At 39.7% G+C, this 21,826-nt stretch overlaps 1 protein-coding gene across 3 annotated transcripts in view; it reads left to right on the top strand.

The window, feature by feature from the left end:
• LOC146614176 (solute carrier family 12 member 7-like) overlaps positions 1-21,826 on the top strand; it is a 40,916-nt gene that overhangs the window by 4,227 nt on the left and 14,863 nt on the right. For 2 of the 3 annotated variants that reach the window (XM_085378737.1, XM_085378738.1), the window contains 7 exons: positions 11,802-11,893; positions 12,336-12,461; positions 17,095-17,241; positions 18,491-18,545; positions 19,375-19,505; positions 19,609-19,721; positions 19,807-19,911. In XM_085378737.1, coding sequence (XP_085234863.1) covers positions 11,802-11,893; positions 12,336-12,461; positions 17,095-17,241; positions 18,491-18,545; positions 19,375-19,505; positions 19,609-19,721; positions 19,807-19,911 — 769 coding nt within the window. The remainder of the gene's footprint in view (positions 1-11,801; positions 11,894-12,335; positions 12,462-17,094; positions 17,242-18,490; positions 18,546-19,374; positions 19,506-19,608; positions 19,722-19,806; positions 19,912-21,826) is intronic. The other variant, XM_085378739.1, reaches the window with a different exon arrangement.

Below are 21,826 nucleotides of genomic sequence, written 5' to 3'. Positions count from 1 at the left end.
AACCATGACACGTTACTTTGTTATTTATTTGACAGAAATTAAGTGTTATCTGTTTCAGAAAGAGAGTCAACGGTTAAACTTAAGAGCTCACAGACTGATCCAACATGCTTACTGGCAGGTTTTCTTCAACAAACCCAGTTTCTTTCCTTTTCCTCTCCTGTGATCCCAGTTTGGTGTTTTTAATGTTTAACATGTGCGTTTTTGTGCTTAATCCACCATCAGTTTAAGGACAAAGACAGTGACTAAATGCATTTATTTTCAGCGATCAGTCATATGTTGCACTCAGTCTTGTTGATGGACATTGTTTGTCACAATTTGGATAGCGCTAAATAAAATTACTCTCTTTTTAATCTAAATGTTAGACTCCACATTGACGCACATGATTTGTAGAACCAAATCACATAACGTTGGGGTGACTGTAGCTCAGGAGGTAGCCCAGGTTGGAATGTTGATGGTTTGATCCCTGGCTGCTCCAGGCATGACAAATATCCTTGGGCAAGATACTAACCCCAAGTTGCTCTCTGAATGTGAATGTTAGCTAGAAAGCATTTACACAGAAAAAAAGTGCTTGTATGAACGGGTGAATGAGGCCAGTTGTGTAAAGCGCTTGTGGTCAGAGTAGAGAAGCACTATATAAGAACCAGTCCATTTACTATAACTGAAAACTTGGTAAAGAACCAATTTTTAATTTCTTGAATCTTTGAAAAACACCAAAGGTAACACGATTGGAAGGAGATGGAGCAAAGTGATTACCAAAGAACTATTGGCTGTGGACTTGACATGTCTTGGCATGATAAGTATCATATTCTTAAGAAACAATTTGAGGTATGCAGAATATGGATGGTATTTAAAAGCCATGCTGTTAAGAAATAGAAAAAGGACCTGAGAGCTGTATCTGGCATTTCAGTTGATCTTTCTACAGAAGCTTCGTCAAAAATGGTCTCAGTGGACGGCTGCCTCCTAAGAACTCATTTTTAAGACGGGGATAAAAGACTGAAGTATGCCAAATTATAGAAGAACTAATGTGAGAACGAGTGGCAACAGGTCTCATGAAGAGATGAATCCAAATTTGACATTTTTGGTTCAAGTTATTGTCAATACAGAAGAGGTCAGGAGAGAGGTCCAACATCCTTACAGCCATCTGTAAAACACGTTGGAGGCTCTGTCATGGTTTTGGGCCACATTTCAGCTGGTGGTGTTGGGACTCAAACACCACTACCTTGCATGAGCATGTATGTGTCCACCATCCGCATGTTTTTTTTCTGAACATAGGTTACTGCCTTTCTTTCTTTCTGTTAGGAGTTTGCGTAAATGCATCGCTACATTTGGGCGCACTCTGAGGAGGGTGCATTTGCTCGCAGATGAAAGAGTGTGCTGTAGGGCTGAACGATTATGGAAAATAATCTAATTGCGATTTTTTTGCCCCAATATTGCGATTGCGATGCGATATGCGATTATTTTTTAAGGTATTTGTCTTCTGTATTATTAAACAAAGACAAGCAATACATCATATAGTATGGCCAATACTATATTACATTAATTTTAAACTGTTCTTTCCTGGAAGACAGACCTCTGTTATGATGACATGAGGTGATGCATGAATTGATGACTGACATTTTTATTTAACTTCTTCAATCACAACAGTATATTTGAACATACACAATAGTTTATTTTTAGCTTACAAACATCTGAGCATAAAGTGCTGACAAGGAACCCTGGTGTAAACATTAAAATGAAAGTCAGTACAATGTGCAGATTGCAGAAATATACATAAACAAAATCAGTGGCTTTACCACACTCAGTTTTTCGACATCTGTGAACTACTAGACAGTCATTCAATTAAAAAATAATATTAAATAAATAAAACTAATAAATAAAAAATACACACATCTTACTGATCTCTGCAGTCAGTAACATTACACATAAAGTGCAAACATAATAGCAATTGTATAAACACACACACAAACACGCCTTTAAAGTTTAAAGGCGTGAAATTGGACGGTCTAGTTCTGATTAGCGTCACCGCTGTCTCGGTGGAGTTTAATAAACTCGGCCGTCTGCTTCTTGCTATCTAAAATATAACCAGACACTGGTGTAAATTCTCGACTGTCTCATACTTCTGTTTAATAAGTTTTCTGTTTGACGTTTAGTCAGCTGTGTGAAAACCAAGGAGGAACCCACCCGGGGGATTAATAAAGTTTTATTTTATCTAATAACTTTAATCTCAGCCAAACCGATTTACTCACGAACAAACAAAACACTGAAAAAAGCCAAACAATAACATTTTTAGGTTGTCTAAGTGACTTATATATTACGTTTAACCCGAGCAGCGAAACTCCGCGGTGATCTGAAAATGATGTGCCGGGAGTTGTGCCGCTCTCGGCCGCATCAGTAACCCTCGAGCTCCCGGCTAGCTGTCGAGCTGGTGGGTAGCAGACGCCTCTGAAAACGTCGAAGCACTTTTGCAAATATGGGATATCTTGATAAACCGAGCAGATATTTGATGTTTACACAACTACTTTCTCGCCTGAAAATATGTTAAAAGTTTATTTTGTGACCCAGAAAGATTAGTATGAGTAATTTTAAAACTTAGTAGCGGCCGCCATTGTTGGAAACTGGAGTTTGGCTGGGCCGCGCTATGAATTCTGGGATATGGTAGTAATTTGGACAGCCTTCGGCGCGTCGCTGTGACGTAATCGGTCTACAAATGCGGCCTCAGGAGGATGCAGCCCATGAATTTGGACATGTCCAGAGTATAATCGCAGCCTTTGCGGTTAGAAAATTGCACTTGATCATGTCGCGATATTATCGCAAATGCGATATATCGTTCAGCCCTAGTGTGCTGTTAAAACGGCGCTATTATTATCATTTTTTTTCTGTTTACTGCTTCTATTAATTCCATCATTATTAACTTACTCATGGCCAAGTAAATCAAAAAATCGCCCTTGTAAAAATGATCGACAATAGGCTCAGCCTATCGTCGATAGTCGATATATTCGCCCAACGCTAACTGACAACGTTTCAGTATGACAGTGATTCCAATGCAGTAAAAACATACCTGCATAGAAAAACACACAATGGAATCAGTCATGGATTGGCTTCCCCAGAGCCCAGACCTCAACGTTATTAAAGCAGTGTGGGATCATCTGACCAGAAAATTGAACAAAAAGCAGACAAATCCAAAGAAGAGCTTTGGAATATCTTTCAGGAAACCTGGAGAATTATTCCTGAAGACTACTTAAAGAATACCAGGAAAACTGTGGAAGACTCAAGGGGCTGATACCAAATATTGACTTTCAAGCTTTTTAGGATTGTACAGACTCAGCTTTAGCTTTATATATGGTGTTGTCATATGTGTTTGCAAAATGAATAGTTTTAATAAATTGGTGCTGGTAGGGCTGTGCGATATGACCAAAATCTCATGTCCCGATATAAGACATCTATCGTCCGATAACGATATAAATCACAAAAATGTAACATTTTCTGTAAATTCTGTGAATCTCGGGCAGCTCGACTTGCGTGAAGTGTTTCCAGCTGTGTGTCGTGTAGCTGGAGTCGAGTTTTTTAACCGATGCATGAAACGATACATTTTTAGACATAAGTTGTAACGGACGCCGTTTTCTTTGTGAGTATTTATTACACGGCGTGCTGCGGGGAAAGGCCTGTTCTAACGTTTGAGTCTAAGGTTTATTTTTAGCACCTGGCGGCTCGTTTTTACTTCTCATCCGTAATTAATCTGCTCTTTCACATGATTCAGTTTATTTTGAAAAGTCTCAACAGGATCTTGAGCTTTATTGTGAAAGGTTTATGTGGAACAAGCGGACACGCCGTGGTTTTACCGTCGTTGTTGCTAACGACAACGCATACAAAACAAAGGCTTGTCTGTCAGTAGTGTGGTTATATTAACTTTAGGAAATGAATATAGCCACTACAGTGACCATCAAAACCATGAAACAATATTGCCGTAAACAGTTTATTTTGCGACACCACGAAATAAACGATAGTGTAAAATGAAACGACAGACGTTTTTATATCCGATAGATATCGTTATATCGAACAGCCCTAGGTGCTGGTGTGTGCATATGTATATATAATACAGAGTGATGTGATATAAAAGTAGTAATTTTACACATTTACATAGTTTTTGTTCTTCATATAATTAAACTTAGTTTTAATTTATTCATTCTTTATTTTTATATTCTATTTAATTTTTCTATTTGAGTGAGCTTCATTCTTTTTGTGTGTGTGGGTGATTTGTTGTTGTTGTTGTTGTTGTTTTACCTCATTTAATGACTTTGGGGGTGTTTTGGGGGTAGTGGTTTATTTTCAGTGCTTTTGCTCTTTTAAGATTACATTATGTCAACATATAGGATAAGGAAATTATTTAAAATTGCTTGGAGCCCACAGGGGGGGATGAACAGGAAATCCTCCCCTGAAAACCTGTATCTCTTACTGATGCTAATGAGGGAAAAATAAAAAGGTTTCCAAACAATGTAGACCCTCTGTTATCTGTGTATCAAGGTCCAACAGATCCTTTAGAGTGGTGACCCTATAACAACTCATAATGTAATGTAAAAACATTTTACTACAACTTTACTCCTTACAATATGTCCTTTCTGGAGAAGACAAAAGTCACAGATTGCTCTGCATTCGGACAGACGAGCACACACGTACGCACCGATTTATGCATAGTGCTGAACAGACAAGATGCAATCTGTATAAACAACTCATCATTTTCCAAAGAAGTATCCGGTGTCATGTGTACAGTGTCCTGTTTCATATTGTCCCTCTTTTTCCTTGTCAAGTTTTAGCACGTAGTTTTGACACATGTTGAGATTATTTGTTTGCTTCTGAATGAACCTCACTGATGAAACTCAAAAAGCAGGGCATCTCTATGAAAACGAATACAGAGAAGAAGACTGGAGTAGTAAATGATAACCGGTCATGTTGTCCTAGAGACACACCCAAACTACTTGCCAAGCAGTAGACAAACCGGAGTGTGTTGATCGCTACTGTAAAGCAGAAATTTCACTTTTAATTCAATTAAGTTTTATTTTATTTACAGCACAACAAATCACATTAACAGCTGCTTCAAGGCGCTTTTTATTATAAAGTGAAGTAAGGTTGTGAGGTTTGCGTTGCATTTTTTTCCCAAGTTTCCTGCATCTCAGAGAATCTATAGGAAATGTTTCCAGGCAAGTTGGCATCTTCCATACAAATTACAGCCAACAGCGGCAATCCACTAGAAACCAATGCAATCACAAGGAGGTATTTAGTACACACCTTCATTGCATGCAGTTTCACCCAGACAGCAACCTTGAGCAACCACTCACCAATTGTTGGAATATACACCAACTGGTTGGGTCACTGCCTGGTTTCTAGGCTTATGTGACTGATACCTTAGATAGAAAGAAGAATACCACAGTCAGGATCTACAGACTCTAGATTTAAATATAAATCTAGGGCTTTGTTAGCTGAACAGTTTCCTCCCTTAGAGCTATGCCAAGCAAATTGGTTGATCACATTCACACAGACCACCTAACTGGTGAGTTGGTGTACCAACCTTTGCAGCTGATCCTGTCACACATTCTTGAAACTATTATTTAAGAAGTTTAATATTGTATTTAAACATTTGCCTAACAAGGGAATTAAAATTACATGCCAAAACTGGTTTTAACATCCTTGTTTACAGTGAATTGGAAATGGAGATTTTCACCCATGGTTTATCCACTGTTGCTCTTTACACCTTAGATACTCCTCGTCCAGCAAATTTCCTAAACTCAGCATTAAATGTCTTCATAGCATTTGTCTGTTTCATTTCGAGGTGGTTCTCATGTCCTTCTTCTTTCTCCAACGCAAAGGACATAAATCGTCATGTGTAGCTCTGTTTTCCATATGTTAGCCCTTTGGGGTTGGAGAACTGCCAAAAGCAGCTGCCACCCTGTTTCCTGTTTAAAGGATGTCTATTTTGGGTCAAACTGTTACTAGCTAAATTGTACAGGGAGCGTTCACAGGGCATGGGTTTGTGTTTTTGTTTGCTTGTCATTCTAACCAAGGGGCTCTCAAATCACATGCCACAGATAACCTGGTGGGCTGGTCCTGCAGGTGTGCTCCGAGATGTCATTTATAATACCTGTTTGTTTGTTTTGTTTTTTTAAATGATTTTAAAAAAAAGTCTCGTTTTGAGTTTTGTACTTGTTTCCCAAGAATCATGTGAGTTGTCCACGCTAAGCAACACATGCATGTAACATATGTTTCCGTAAAGAAAAAAATATTTGTGCCAAATGTTAGATTGCAAAAATATTTTTTATATATATATTTTTATGGTCACCTTAGCAAACACATCATTTTTTGCAACCTTATGAAATTTCCCCTTGTGGGACTAATAAAGGTATATCAAATCAAATCAGATTAACTGACACTTAATAACAACTTACATGTGCCAAATGGATTTTAGTGTGTTTTAGTAATTTAAATGGATTAAACATTTATTGAACATAGACAAAGTCTATGTGGCATTTTGTACATATTGAAATGGAGACCTCTGCTGGTTAACATGATTACTGCATCAAACTGTCAGAGTCCTTTACGCTCACTCAACGAACTTTCAGAGGACATTTAGAACTCAGCCCATTTTAGAAGTCTTTTGATTTTTACCTGATAATATGATGATTTGCAAATTGTCTGACATGACTATATGATGACAGACCATGTTCCCCATCAAACAGTTCTGACAAGATCTATACAGAAAATGAATGCAATCTGACTTTGTTTTCCTAAGTAAACTATTAGAAAAATTAAACACTGGCACATGAGGTTTAGATAATATAAAATTGGGTACTGTACACCAACAGATGTGGCTTGAAATTAACGTTGCTTTATGCAGCTATGTACAGCAGTCTCTTTCAAATGCTTGTTTCATAGATGGGGTGCCCTGGGACACCATTGGAGGAAAAACTCAATTTTAGCAGGGCAGCCATCGGCCACGACTGCTTATGTAGTGAGGGGAAAGAGAAAAAAGTAGCTCATAAGGACACTTGACAGTGAAACACACATAGGACTCCAAGCTAACCCATTTGTGCTGTTGATCAACACTATATCATGTTTGGTGGATTTTACCATGTAATTCAGCTAAGAAATAGTCGATTCTATATAGACCTTGAAGTGTAGTGTGTGTGCTTGTGTATCTTTCTAGATTTCACACATCACATTTTTATCTAAAACTTGCACCGCTGGTGAAACAGCTATTTCACCAGTGGTTCTGTTGAAAAGTATTCACATATGGAGTTTTGATATATCTAATCCCATTAAGAAGCTTTGAATTTGCCCAGGATGTCATTTTACTATGACTGTGTTTTTAATGACTTCTGAGGTTACATTGGCCCGCCACAACCTCTACAACATCTTGTGGAACAAATTGCTATCACATGAAAGTATAGCCCGGCTCTAATTCAACCTTACTTGATATCTCTTTGGCAGAATACAAAAGCATTTTAGACATTAAGTCACAGCTTCATATTCTTTTGATAACTCTATTTCACTTTGCAATATTCAAAACCAATTTACATGTGCTGGTTCTTATACAGCAGGGGTGCCCAATCCCGGTCCTCGAGAGCTACCGTCCTGCAGCTTTTAGATGCATCCTTGTTCCCACACACCTGAATCAAATGAATGGCTTGTTATCAGGCCTTTGCCAAACATGATGGTATGCTGAAGAGGTAATCAAACCATTTGATTCAGGTGTGTGGGAACAAGGATGCATCTAAAAGCTGCAGGACGGTAGCTCTCGAGGACCGGGATTGGGCACCCCTGTTATACAGTATAGCACATTCTTACACTTGAGGACTCATAGCATTGTACAACTTGCCTCATTCACCCAAGCACTTTTTTCTACGTATCTAACGTTCACACTCCAATGGATGCATCAGAGACTTGGGGTTAGTAGCTTTCCCAAGGATAATTGGGATTGAAACACTAACCGTCCAATTAGTAAATGATCTGCTCTACCTCCAGAGTTATAGCCACCCTAATTCAGACACAAGGATTTGCAAAAACTAAATTTTAATGATCAGTAACATTGAATCAAAGGTTAGTGAATATGATTACAGTTAGAGTTTGCTGATATAGTTTTGATAGCTTTAGGGCATGAATAAGCACGCATACATACCACAGAGTAACACATATTTGAGAGTTGGGTTAAAGCAGATGAAAGACGGGCAAGAGTGAAAGTGAAAAAACCTCTACATTTACAAGTAAAACAGACTAGAGTTTGTATATGCAAAAAGATTTTTTATAAAATTGCATGTCTGGATGTTTTATGGACTGATTAGGAAATGATGCTGATATTTTGCTCTATGACAGCTGGGATAGTCTACAGCCTGAATTTGTCCAACTCCAGGCCTCAAGGCCCGGTGTCCTGCAGGTTTTAGATGTTTCCTTGATCCAACACAGCTGATTTAAATGACTAGAATACCTCCTCAACATGTCTTGAAGTTCTCCAGAGGCTTGGTAATAGACTAATCACTTGATTCAGGTGTGTTGACCCAGGGTGAGATCTAAAACCTGCAGGGCACCAGCTCTTGAGGCCTGGAGTTCCCCACCCTTGAGTTAAGAGAGTGGAAGGGTGGATGTATAATTAAAAAAGATGCAGAAAGAAAAAGGCTGAAAAGAAAAAGGAGCAACTAATGACCCAAAGCAAACAACCTTATGTGCAGCAGCAAACATGGCATTTCCTCTGTTCTGGTTTGGTCACTAAAACTGTTTGAATGCTTACACACACAATTCATCACTCTTTGGACAACACCTAACAACAGTTGGGACAATCAAGAGCTTCTGGAATGTCTTTCTGGATCTGTGTTTATGAGCAACCTCATCCTACGATACGCCATTGGATTTAAACAGCTGTTAGTGGCAGGCTTACAGTACATAATCACTATCTCATTGTTGTTTTCCGATGATATCCTGCCTCTTAGTGGGTAGTCCCAGCTTAGAAGAAGCAATCTGAGCAAAGCTGTTGCCCCGACTCTATAACCCTCGGTACATAACCCTTTTGTAATCTTATTTTAAAAGCCAGAGAGGCTTGCTGTACAGGGAGTGCAGAATTATTAGGCAAGTTGTATTTTTGAGGAATAATTTTATTATTGAACAACAACCATGTTCTCAATGAACCCAAAAAACTCATTAATATCAAAGCTGAATGTTTTTGGAAGTAGTTTTTAGTTTGTTTTTAGTTTTAGCTATTTTAGGGGGATATCTGTGTGTGCAGGTGACTATTACTGTGCATAATTATTAGGCAACTTAACAAAAAACAAATATATACCCATTTCAATTATTTATTTTTACCAGTGACACCAATATAACATCTCCACATTCACAAATATACATTTCTGACATTCAAAAACAAAACAAAAACAAATCAGCGACCAATATAGCCACCTTTCTTTGCAAGGACGCTCAAAAGCCTGCCATCCATGGATCCTGTCAGTGTTTTGATCTGTTCACCATCAACATTGCGTGCAGCAGCAGCCACAGCCTCCCAGACACTGTTCAGAGAGGTGTACTGTTTTCCCTCCTTGTAAATCTCACATTTGATGATGGACCACAGGTTCTCAATGGGGTTCAGATCAGGTGAACAAGGAGGCCATGTCATTAGTTTTTCTTCTTTTATACCCTTTCTTGCCAGCCACGCTGTGGAGTACTTGGACGCGTGTGATGGAGCATTGTCCTGCATGAAAATCATGTTTTTCTTGAAGGATGCAGACTTCTTCCTGTACCACTGCTTGAAGAAGGTGTCTTCCAGAAACTGGCAGTAGGACTGGGAGTTGAGCTTGACTCCATCCTCAACCCGAAAAGGCCCCACAAGCTCATCTTTGATGATACCAGCCCAAACCAGTACTCCACCTCCACCTTGCTGGCGTCTGAGTCGGACTGGAGCTCTCTGCCCTTTACCAATCCAGCCACGGGCCCATCCATCTGGCCCATCAAGACTCACTCTCATTTCATCAGTCCATAAAACCTTAGAAAAACCAGTCTTGAGATATTTCTTGGCCCAGTCTTGACGTTTCAGCTTGTGTGTCTTGTTCAGTGGTGGTCGTCTTTCAGCCTTTCTTACCTTGGCCATGTCTCTGAGTATTGCACACCTTGTGCTTTTGGGCACTCCAGTGATGTTGCAGCTCTGAAATATGGCCAAACTGGTGGCAAGTGGCATCTTGGCAGCTGCACGCTTGACTTTTCTCAGTTCATGGGCAGTTATTTTGCGCCTTGGTTTTTCCACACGCTTCTTGCGACCCTGTTGGCTATTTTGAATGAAACGCTTGATTGTTCGATGATCACGCTTCAGAAGCTTTGCAATTTTGAGACTGCTGCATCCCTCTGCAAGATATCTCACTATTTTTGACTTTTCTGAGCCTGTCAAGTCCTTTTGCCTCATTTTGCCAAAGGAAAGGACGTTACCTAATAATTATGCACACCTGATATAGGGTGTTGATGTCATTAGACCACACCCCTTCTCATTACAGAGATGCACATCACCTAATATGCTTAATTGGTAGTAGGCTTTCGAGTCTATACAGCTTGGAGTAAGACAACATGCATGAAGAGGATGATGTGGACAAAATACTCATTTGCCTAATAATTCTGCACTCCCTGTATATTTTTATATTTTTGTTGCATGAATGTTGAAAAAGCAGCTTTCATACCAATATTCTTTCTCACTCAATACCACATGCGAAATTTTCTTACAATCTTCACTATGTCATGTGCATCTACGGTACACCATCCTCATTCATTTATCTTCAACAATCACTAAATCCATGCAAGGCCCTGGGCTCTTCAAGGCGACAGTGTAGCCTACAACACTGTGATGTGAGTGTGATAATATGCCATATCTAACAGTCATAGACCACTGCATGACAACCAGGGGCAAAAGAAGCCAGTCTGAACAGGCCAGTCATAATGTTAATCTAAGCCACTGTGTCTTTAAGTGGTGTACAAAAGCTGTTAGCAAAACTATAAGCCTAAAGTGTGGCCAAAGCCTTCATTTGTCTCCAGGGGATCAAACCTTTGACCCCTGATTCTCTATAAATGGTACTGGACACAGTTGTCACAGAGCACAGCTATATCAAATACAGCCTGGACCATGTAATGCAGTCTTGTGCTGTTTTTACAAAGGCAGTGGTTGCAGCTCTGGGCCAGTAGTTTGATGTACAGGTCCAACAAAACCCATACTTAAGAATCCTTGGGACGACATTAAACCACAGTTACTGCCCCTGATGTGTCATCAGTCTTTCGTGGTCAGTAAGAGTAGTATCTATGCAGGTCATTTGCATTAACTATTAGAGAGACTTTGGACTGCAGACTATCATTGGTTCTGGTAATGTTGCTAACATAATACTGACAGAGATCCATCAGTAGGATCACACCAGCCGTGACACATTTATTTGTGTGCTAACAATAAAAAAAAAAAAACATGGAATAGTCATGGGGATGAGTATGGGTGATGCTGGCTGCTCACTGGGATTACCATGCTGAGACAAGTAGCCTCCCACTAACACCCATTAATTTCACTAAGAACTGATGACACTCGGTCCAGGCAGACTCGCACCTTTCTGAAGTCTTCTACAACTCTGTCCTTGTTTAAGAGCAACAAGTTATAACATCAACATACAAGAGGCAGTCAGTAAGCTAATTCTGCAGTGACAATTAGTTAAATCCAAATGGAAATACACATCTAATGATTCTGTCAACCTCTTGCCTGTTTATTCATTGGTTCTTTCTTTTTTTCTCCTTTTTTACCTCAAAAGGAGATGACAACCGGAGGGAGTCCTCTGCATTCATCAACCCAGACATGGACACAGAGACCTACTATGAAGGCAAGAATATGGCCTTGTTTGAGGTAAGATGAATTAAAAATGAATGATTTGTCTGTTTTTAATACATATAGTCCAAAACATGCTGCTAACGATTTAAACGGTATGTAAGATATAGTTTTTGTTATTATGTAACATTAATAGAAAACAGACAGGACTGTGTGACCAGATGGTTGCAATTTTTAAATCTTTGCAATAGGAAGAAAGTCAGACTGGGGTCATTGAGTGCTTCTGTTTAGTTTGTCCCAAATCTCTCATAAACAAAATCAATCTGAGATGGTCTCAGTTATCTTAAAGTCTGTTCACTCACTGTCATTCATACATGGAAAGTGTGCTACATACATACACAATAAAGATCTTGGAGTCAATAAAGGGAGTCTGAAGAACATACAATAGGAAATATTTCTTGGTCATGCTTGAAAGGCCTGGATTGGTCTTTATTTTTATATGTTCTCTGTCTGTTTACAGGAAGAAATGGACAGTACACCCATGGTTTCATCTTTTCTCAACAAACTGGCTAATTACACCAACCTAACCCAGGGTGTTCGTGAGCATGAGGAAGCCGAGGATGGAGTCAGGAGGGCTGCAGTCATGGTACGTGACTCCTGTTTTTGAGCCAGCAGAACTCTTAATGAAAGCATGCATGCTTTGCGCCAACATAATCGTTAGTGTAGTCCTCAACACTCGGAGTGCTTTCTCCTGAAATCTGTTCTGGCGGGATTTTTAGCGTCTGCAATAAAACTTCAGCACCGATTATATCTGTACACAAGAAGGCCTTTCTTTTCGTCTGGAATATCTGCTTATCTTTTTCATCTGCCATCCTGTTTTTATTTTTCGATATACAAATCAAATCAAATCACTTTTATTGTCACATCACATGTGCAGGCACACTGGCACAGCACATGCGAGTGAAATTCTTGTGTGCGAGCCCCACAAGCAACAGAGATGTGCAAACACAACAACACAAACGAGCAAAATACAAGAATGGCCAACCTGAAACTAATAAATATATGTACAATATATAATAGTGTATGCATTTCTGGATGTGTATACTAAATATTTTCCTACGTGTGTGTGTGTGTGTGTGTGTGTGTGTGTGTGTGTGTGTATACACATTTTTACAAATTAAATAGTAAAAAAATAAAATAAAATAATAATAATAATAATAATAATAATAATAAAATATATAAAATATACAGAGTTGAATATGTGCAAAACAAGTGGCATTTATATACAGTGTGGAGTGCATAATGTTGAAGTTCCAGTAGTGGAGGTGAGGTGTCTATGACGTGTTCAGCAGTCTGATGGCCTGGTGGAAGAAGCTGTCTCTCAGTCTGCTGGTACGGGACCGGATGCTGCAGAACCTCCTTCCTGATGGAAGTAGTCTGAACAGTTTATGGCTGGGGTGACTGGAGTCCTTGATGATCCTCCCCGCTTTCCTCAGGCACCGCTTCCTGTAGATGTCTTGGAGGGAGGGAAGCTCACCTCCAATTATCCGTTCAGAGCACCGCACTACTCGCTGGAGAGCTTTGCAGTTGTAGGCGGTGCTGTTGCCATACCAGGTGGTGATGCATCCAGTGAGGATGCTCTCAATGGCACAGTGATACAAGCACATTCTGTTTCAGTATAACATGAAACATAAAAGGCAGCACAAACAAAAAAGGAGGTTTCGTGTTTCATTCACTTCACTGAATTGAATTAGCAGCACAGCAGCTGTAAACGTCCTAATTTTGATCCTCACGTTCAAAGGGTTGAGTTAATATGAAAAATAACCCCAAGACGTTGTTGTGAAGGAGTAATTATCTATAGAGACCAGACGTTTTATGCTAAACAGTGCAGTTAGAAAGTGTTTGGATACAGACACAGACCCACAATTTTAAGTATCCGACTGTAAAGTTACTCTATGTTAGTTAAGTTACTGTTACTGCATCCTTATTAAAGATATTTAATCCTTACATGTAGTTTATTTTGTTTCCATGCTTTGAAACCAGCCTTTTAAAGTTTATTTCAAGATGAAAGCCTTAATTATCTTTTTATCCAACCATTTTCTTGCACTCCGGTTCAGGATCAGAGGGGCCTGGCCTATCCCAGCTGTCAAAGGACATCCATCTGTCACAGGCCTAATGTAGAGAGACAGACTGCCATTTGCACTCACATTCAAACCTACAGGCAATTTAGAATCCCTAATTAACCTAACCAAACTAACTGCATGTCTTTAAACTGCGGCACGAAGACAGAGTACGAAGAGAAAAGCCACAAATGCATGGGGAGAGCATGCAAACGACGCCTTGCTGCCCTATTGTTTTGTCTTTTAACCTGTGCACTATTTTTTAAAAACAGCTATTGTTAAAAACACCAGTAGATGTTATTGCAATGCAATTAATAAAGTTGGAAAGTGGATTCTCTGCTTTCTCCACTTCCTCCAGACACTAGGACCCTCATTTCAAAAAGAAATACAAAACTTACATTCATCAAAAAGAGCACTTTGGACTGCTGCGCATCTGCATGTGTATATATGTTTGTGTGCGTGTGTGTCCAGAGTTCAGCTGAGACAGTGTCCTTCGCCCTGCCAGGCTAAGTAAACAGTAGTAGCTCCCTTCCTGAAGACGTCGGTGCATGATCTTGATGCAACCAGTGTCAGACCGTCGCTTGTAAAGTTCTCTTGAACCGAACATGACGTCAAACATCATAATCGACATCAGCGCTGCAGTCATGGCTGTTACTTATGCACCTTCTTGTACCACACTTTTCTCTCCCGGTCAGCTTTCCATTAATATACTTTATTACTGCACCCTGCAAACAGCCAACCTTTTCAGCAATGACCTTATGTGGTTTATCCTCGTGGGCGCTGTTGGTGATCGTCATCTGAAAGAGTTCTGAGTCATCAGTCTTTCCCCGACCATGGTTACATGTACAGAACTGGACCAAGACGTACATCTTTAAGCTGTTTGAATGGGGCTTTAGTCCAAATGACGGTTTTCTTTGATTTGCATGAGTTATAAACCCCACCCTTTAACATTTACTTTTATTTTACCTTATTGAGTTAAATAAAATTTAAAAAAAGAACATTTTTCATAATAAGATTTTTTTGAGATGCACTAGTTTGTTTGATTTCTGTTGTCTTCAACATAAGTTAAGCTAAAGGACTGACAGCAACACAAGCATGAACAATAGGAGCCCAAAGGCTTGTTCCTTCTTCTGCACTGTGCACAGTGACGACGATGGACTGCAATGATATTTTTTCACTTTGTTCACAGATTAGGCCCTCATCAACCGGAGGTGGAAACTCATTCTGTGAACCGTTAGTCTGAATGTCTTACCATAATCCTCCTCAAGGTCTCACACTCTGGAAATCTTTCAGTTGCTTTAAAAATGTTGCCAAAAACTGAGCCAAGAGCAAGTGAAAATAGGTCAAATGGTGCGACAAAGAGAGAAAACAGAAGAGTTTGAGGCAGAAAAGATTAAATGTTCAGATTTTTTTGTTTTAAATCTATCCATCTTTAATCACTTGAGCTTCATGTGATCGAGCTGGGGATTTTACAAATACAGTGCAGACAGCCGGTTCAACACAACCAGACATACAGCACATTAACAGTTGTATCTTTTTATCAGGACTTAGATGAGGGATGTTAACAACCACCTTCATTAGGTCATAAGATTGATTTCATCTCCTTTGTGCTTAAATAAACTGCCTGGTATGGAAATGTGATCAGGGAGACCAATTTTCTTCGACTCAAACTGAAGAGAAAAACGACAACATTTTTCCTGGTAAAACATCTGTACAGATGTTACCTGGGTGGGTGACTTTGATAACTGTCAAGCTACTGCCAATAGTCTGTTAGAGTGGCTTATTAACCGGATACACAGAGGAACAGCTAGCCTTTGACCACAGGTCCACAGGTTTAAAAAAGAAAGCAGACAAACACACAATAAAATATGTTTCAAAACTGCTGCTTTGTGGCAAAAGTTGTACATGCTGCAGAAAACGGGCTTTTAACTGAGAAGGCGCTTTCATTGCAACAATTTCTGTCCCTTTTGTGCTTTTGCTAAAGTCAAAAACAACATTAGTCATTGACCTTGGTCTGTTGCTCTATGTGGAAGCATTGATGATGTTTGACTAAAACCCGCCCCCTGAATGAGAGCTGAGAGCTCTGCAGAGGATCTGGACCTTTAACTTAAACGGCTCAGTGAAGGGGAGAAAACAGGCAGGAGAGCGAGGCAGTGTAACAGAAAGGAGAAGATGTGGGAGGTTTGGAAATCCACAGCAGGCACTTTGCAGCATTTTGACAAACAGCTGAGTGCAATGGAGAAAGCACAGGACAAAATGTTTGCATGTCGGAAAATGGTACGTACTCTTTGGTGTTTGTGGAGGCGTGCGTGTGCAGTATGCATGTGCTTGGCTATTGTAATCCGCATTGCTAATGCTATACTGCACTTAAATCGTTCAAGTTATGTGACCCTGCTGGTGTTTTTAATGAGCTTTGATGTTAGTCGGTAAATGACAGCTTCAGTGTGATTAAATTTTTCATATTTTCCATCTAATTGTTTTCATTTTCTGCAAGTTGTGTTAAGCACAAGGTTATCTCGAAAATACAGATTTTTTTAGCCTTATTCTCTTCAGTAAAACTGTTTAACCTATCGACATGTTTTATACGCATGTAATTAAAATAAAAGTGAATAATGTAATATTTTGTGTTGATGATTCCGGTTTCCGCTGACCTTTGTCATACAGTGTAGTCAGTAACTTGATTTTTCGCCAATCAAGGATGTATGATTTAGTTGTTCCCTTACTTTTTCATTTTGTGAAACGGCACGTGGCTAAAAGAAAACCTGACACTAACCCTGGGCTGGCTGCTCATGATCTGATGGGCATTAAGAGGACAACCACCAGAAAACATCTGACTGTAGAGTCTTTGAAAACGCAAGAGATTATTTTTAGATTTAACTAGAAGTAAGTGGCATTGAGTTTGATGCATCTTAAACAGATGATAACATGCCGACGCACTGTAAACATACAGTAATGTTAAGTGCAGGATGTGCTTTGTAATTTAACACTTTGAATGACAAGACGTTTTTTAAGTGGCTTGGTGTGGCTGTGAGGAGGGACACGTGTTGGATTTCCCCACATTGCAGCCTACTCTCATGTTCATCTCCTCAGTAACAGTGCAATGAGGCATAATTCAAGATTCACTCTCACCTTTGTGCATGTCTGTTTGTCTGTCGGCAGGTCCCCCATATGGGAACATTCATTGGGGTCTACCTGCCCTGCATGCAGAACATTCTGGGGGTGATTCTCTTTCTGCGCCTCACCTGGATTGTCGGCACAGCAGGAATTCTCGGATCTTTCGCCATTGTCTCCATGTGCTGCATCTGCGTGAGTAATTGACAGCTTCAGATGACGAGCTGCTTAATGAGTCTCAAAATGTGGCAGTGCTAAACAAACTGTCCCTCTTGGCCAGCCATCAGTGATGTAGCTGCGATTGAGTGTGAGATTTACGTCACGCCAATCACAGCTCCTCTGAATTTATGGTGTGATGAGCATTAATGTCTTTGTCCGAGTCCCCAAAACGAGCAGAAAACCTTATTTACAACCGCAGCACATACGTCAGTAGCTCCAGATGGCCAGACAGAGAAGTGCCTGTTTCAAAGTTTGAACTTGAATGCTCAGCACTCATGTGATGTGATGCGAACAATCTGCAAACTACAACTCCTTTACATTTTAGACTCACCCTGACACGCTCGTATGCTCCACACCAAAGAGATGACGGGCAATAGAGGTGATGATGCCAGTGGTCTCATTTTTCTTGTGTCTGTGTTTGACACTTAAGGTTCCTCCCCGTTAGTGGGGCAGCATCCTAACAGAAGGGCTCATTCAGTAAAACCTTGGAGAAACCTTCTAGAACAAATCTCCTGGAAACAGAGACTCTCGCCATTTCATCTCTGCAGAAACTACAAAGTTTATTTGCATTTTTGTATTTTATTTGTTGCTATTTGTAACCAGTTTCACTGCACAGAGCTTGACTGTATGGTGAATGAAATGAATTTTCCAACAGTGTTTGAGTAAAACTCAAACATTGCAGAGTGAGACAATCAAGCTTATTTTTCTTGACTAAGTACAATAAATACAAAATGCACAAATATATGACTGTACTTCAGTGTTTCTGATTTTCAGCCTGGCCCTCAGTCACACTCGGTTTGACACTGGTGCTTTCACTGATTCTGCTAAATTTAGGCAACTTTGTGTTTGATGGAGTGGAAACAAAATGCTGGAATGTTTTTTCCACTGGCATATTGCACAAAACAACATGCAGCATGCAGAGTATTTAGTACTCTGCATGCTGCATGTTTCACATTATTGCACTCCTAATTCTAATCAGAGGCTTCAGTGACTGTTTTCAGGCACTTACTGTACTTTGTATTTTATTGACACATTGTACTTCCGCTCAGCTGCAATTCAAAGCACTATTATCTGAGCATGATGCTTGCACCTTGACAACTTAACAAACTTGACAAACACAAGCTGGTCAAAGTTATTTTCATTTATCTTTCTTTCTTTTATGTTGCTTTTACAAACCATCCACTGGTGATCATCTGTCCTGTTTTCTTTTGCTTTTTTCATGCAGACATTGCTCACAGCTATATCAATGAGTGCCATTGCAACAAATGGAGTTGTCCCAGGTACATAATGAATTATTTGATTTGCTTTTACGGTACAAGAGATGTATGCACATGCAGTCTGCAAAAATAGCTGCAATTGTGAGTGAGATTATACAGAGTTTGAATTGAGCTATGATTTGCACAGCATCCAAAATGTTTTTTAAACTTCATCATTGTGTGAGAGCAAGCTAATTCTGCACACTGTGTAGAGCACAACCAATTGTTTGGCATGCCAGTGTTATCAGCCGATATCTGCTATTTGCTGATTGATTGGACACTCTGCATCATCCCTGTTGGCAACACACTTCTTTGTAATACCACAAACACAACAAGCGCTTGATACATACTTACAGTTTATACATTTAGCAGAACACAAACGAGTAAATAACATAAGCATATTTGGCCCTTGTCTGTTATGTTTTGTGTCTGAAAGGGAAAACATAGTTCGATATGTTGGAATATTGGATTTTTAAATCTCAGTAGAATATTCTCAGTAGCTAATATATGAAATCTAATGCAATGCACAAAAGCTGCAAATGGACAGAGCCCAATTTTAAAGGGGACCAATTGTCCTTATTTTACGTTATGTAGATGCTGGTAAAATAATCAATGTTTATATCAAATATGGGCAACATTTTCAAACAGCGAGGTCAGTGTTATGCAAGTAATCCCTGTGAGCTAAAAGAAAACATTCTGAAACAGTTTTATGCCCAAACTGGTCTACGAGCACAGGAACAGGCAACTATCAGTTTGTCACCGGAAACTTTATTGGCATTATTTATTTTTTTACATTTGTGTATGTGTAGATATGAAACTAGTAAAATGTATTTTTGTGATCACTTCCTGACAGCCGGTGGCTCGTATTACATGATCTCCAGATCCTTGGGTCCAGAGTTTGGAGGTGCTGTGGGACTTTGTTTGTACCTGGGAACCACCTTCGCTGGATCCTTGTACATTCTTGGAACCATAGAGATTCTTTTGGTTTGTAAACTCTATGTCCTACAAGGAGGCAGCCATGTCAGTGCCCTTCTGATTGCACATTAATCCCTCGATCGATCTGATTTTTCTCTTTGCCGTCTACCAGCTCTACATCATTCCACCTGAAAAAGTGGTCAAAGAAACAACGGCCAACGACATGCGAATCTATGGCACCTGCTGCCTGCTCCTGATGGCACTGGTTGTGTTTGTAGGGGTGAAGTAAGTTTCCATTCACCATCTGACACACACAAACAGAAGAACACACCACACAGGCTCACATTTGCCCCTCTCCTTCTGTCTGCAGGTATGTGAACAAGCTGGCTCTGGTGTTTCTGTCCTGTGTGGTTCTGTCTATCATGGCCACTTACGCAGGAGCCATCAAGACGGCCATCAAACCCTCAAACTTTAGGTGAGCGACTAATAACTGAGCAACCGCTTTTTATGAAGTGCTGGCATGTTTTCTCTGACAGTGAAAATCACGTACTGTCAGTGCTTACAGATACATTTTAAGCAGTTTATTGTACTACAGCTGATTTATCCTTTTTTTAAGATAAGGAACTGGATTAGTTTGTTTGTTAGTTTGCAACCACTGCAAAGTTTGTTTTAAGTACTTGGGTAAGTGTATACGTGAGTGTGTGAAGCTGCAAGAAACTTGAAACACCTTTTAGAGTCATTCGGTCAGATAGTCTTTTAAAATGTGTATTTTATTTTCTGATATGATTTGTCTTCATCTGGTAAATAGAAGGGAAAATATGAAAAACAGCTTCTGTCTTTCTGCACACTGTACAGTTCATATGTGGGGGGAGGGAAATGCTGCAGTGATATACAGCTTTTGAAGAGTGGAGATTCAATTCAGTACATGCTTTATATTTATTTTAATAAGGTAGAACCTGAAATCAGATGACCCTGTGAGAAAGCGTTTTGGCAATAGTGGGAAGGAAAAACTCCCTTTTAACAGGAAGAAACCTCTGGCAGAGCCAGGCTCGGGGAGGGGCGGGGCCATCTGCAATGATCAGCTGGGGGCGAGGTTAGGAAGTACAAGAGAGCCAGACTAATTAAGTGTAGAGTGGTGTATAAATACACAATGAAAGTATGAGTGTGAAAATTGGAGTGAAAACTAATAACTGGAGGATTCAGGGTCAAGTGATCCAGCCCTAACTCAAGCAGTATCAAAAAGAAACCTTTGAATCTAATCTTTACGTTAGAGATAGTGTCTGTCTCCTGAATCCAAACTGGGAACTGGTTCCACAGAAGAGGGGCCTGAAAGCTGAAGGCTCAGCGTCCCACTCTATTTTTAAATACCACATGTAAACCTGCAGTCTGAGAACAAAGTGCACTGTTGGGTTGATATGGTACTATGACGTCTTTAAGATAAGACGGTGCCTGATTATTCAAGACCTCGTAAGAGAGCAGAAGGATTTTAAATGTAATTCTAGATTTAACTGGGAGCCAATGAAAAGAAGCCAATATGGGAGAAACTGGAGACTTCAGGGAGTTTTAGGAAAACCTTAAAATAACGTCTTAGAGTAACTGTATGAGATCTGTTTAACTTGCACAAAAGTAGAATTGTAGTTTCTAGTCTCTTTCAGCTGGTTTTCTTTGCTTTTTGTTAGATACTAAATGTCTTAAATGTAAATACCAACTAAATTCTCTAATATTTAATACTTTTTTCTCTCCTTTTTATTGATGTTATTGTTATTATTATTTTATTACTATCACTGCTATTTTCTGTTGTTTTCTTCTCAATATAACTGCACTCTCTATATGCTCATGTAAAGCTGAGGAGCACGAGCCAAAGAATGTCATTATGGATAAATGTGGCTACACTGTTTATCTGTACATGACAATAAAACTTGAAACTACTATTAAAAAAAGATCGTATGTATTAGCATGGGCATTTGAAATTTACATAAGACATCCAAGAGACTGCGACTGTAACAAAGTGTAAAGTTGGAAGGGATCTTGAATATCTTGGCACCGTTACTTCTGGTGTCCTTTACTCAGTACTGCACTGAACATCTTCAAATTCTGACACCAATATGTATCTGTAAAGCCAGCACCTGTTCCACAGATTTAGACCGTGTCCCTCGGGACGTCCTGTGGGGGGTTCTCCAGGATTATGGGGTGTTTGGCCCATTGATCCTTATACAACTGTGGCAAGAGCTTGGTCCGCGTAGCCGGCAATAAGTCGGACTTGTTCCCGGTGGGTGATGGGCTCCGCCAGGGCTGCCCTTTGTCACCGATTCTGTTCATAATTTTTATGGACAGAATTTCTAGGCACAGCCAAGTGGTGGTCTCAGAATTTCATCTCTGCTTTTCGCGGA

The sequence above is a fragment of the Diplotaxodon limnothrissa genome, linkage group LG18, assembly GCF_057381915.1.
Source record: "Diplotaxodon limnothrissa isolate DT_005_m linkage group LG18, D_limnothrissa_male_GT1.1, whole genome shotgun sequence".
NCBI classification, from domain to species: domain Eukaryota; kingdom Metazoa; phylum Chordata; class Actinopteri; order Cichliformes; family Cichlidae; genus Diplotaxodon; species Diplotaxodon limnothrissa.
The sequence above is the reverse complement of the archived record's forward strand: the minus strand, read 5'-3'. Positions and strand labels throughout refer to the sequence as shown.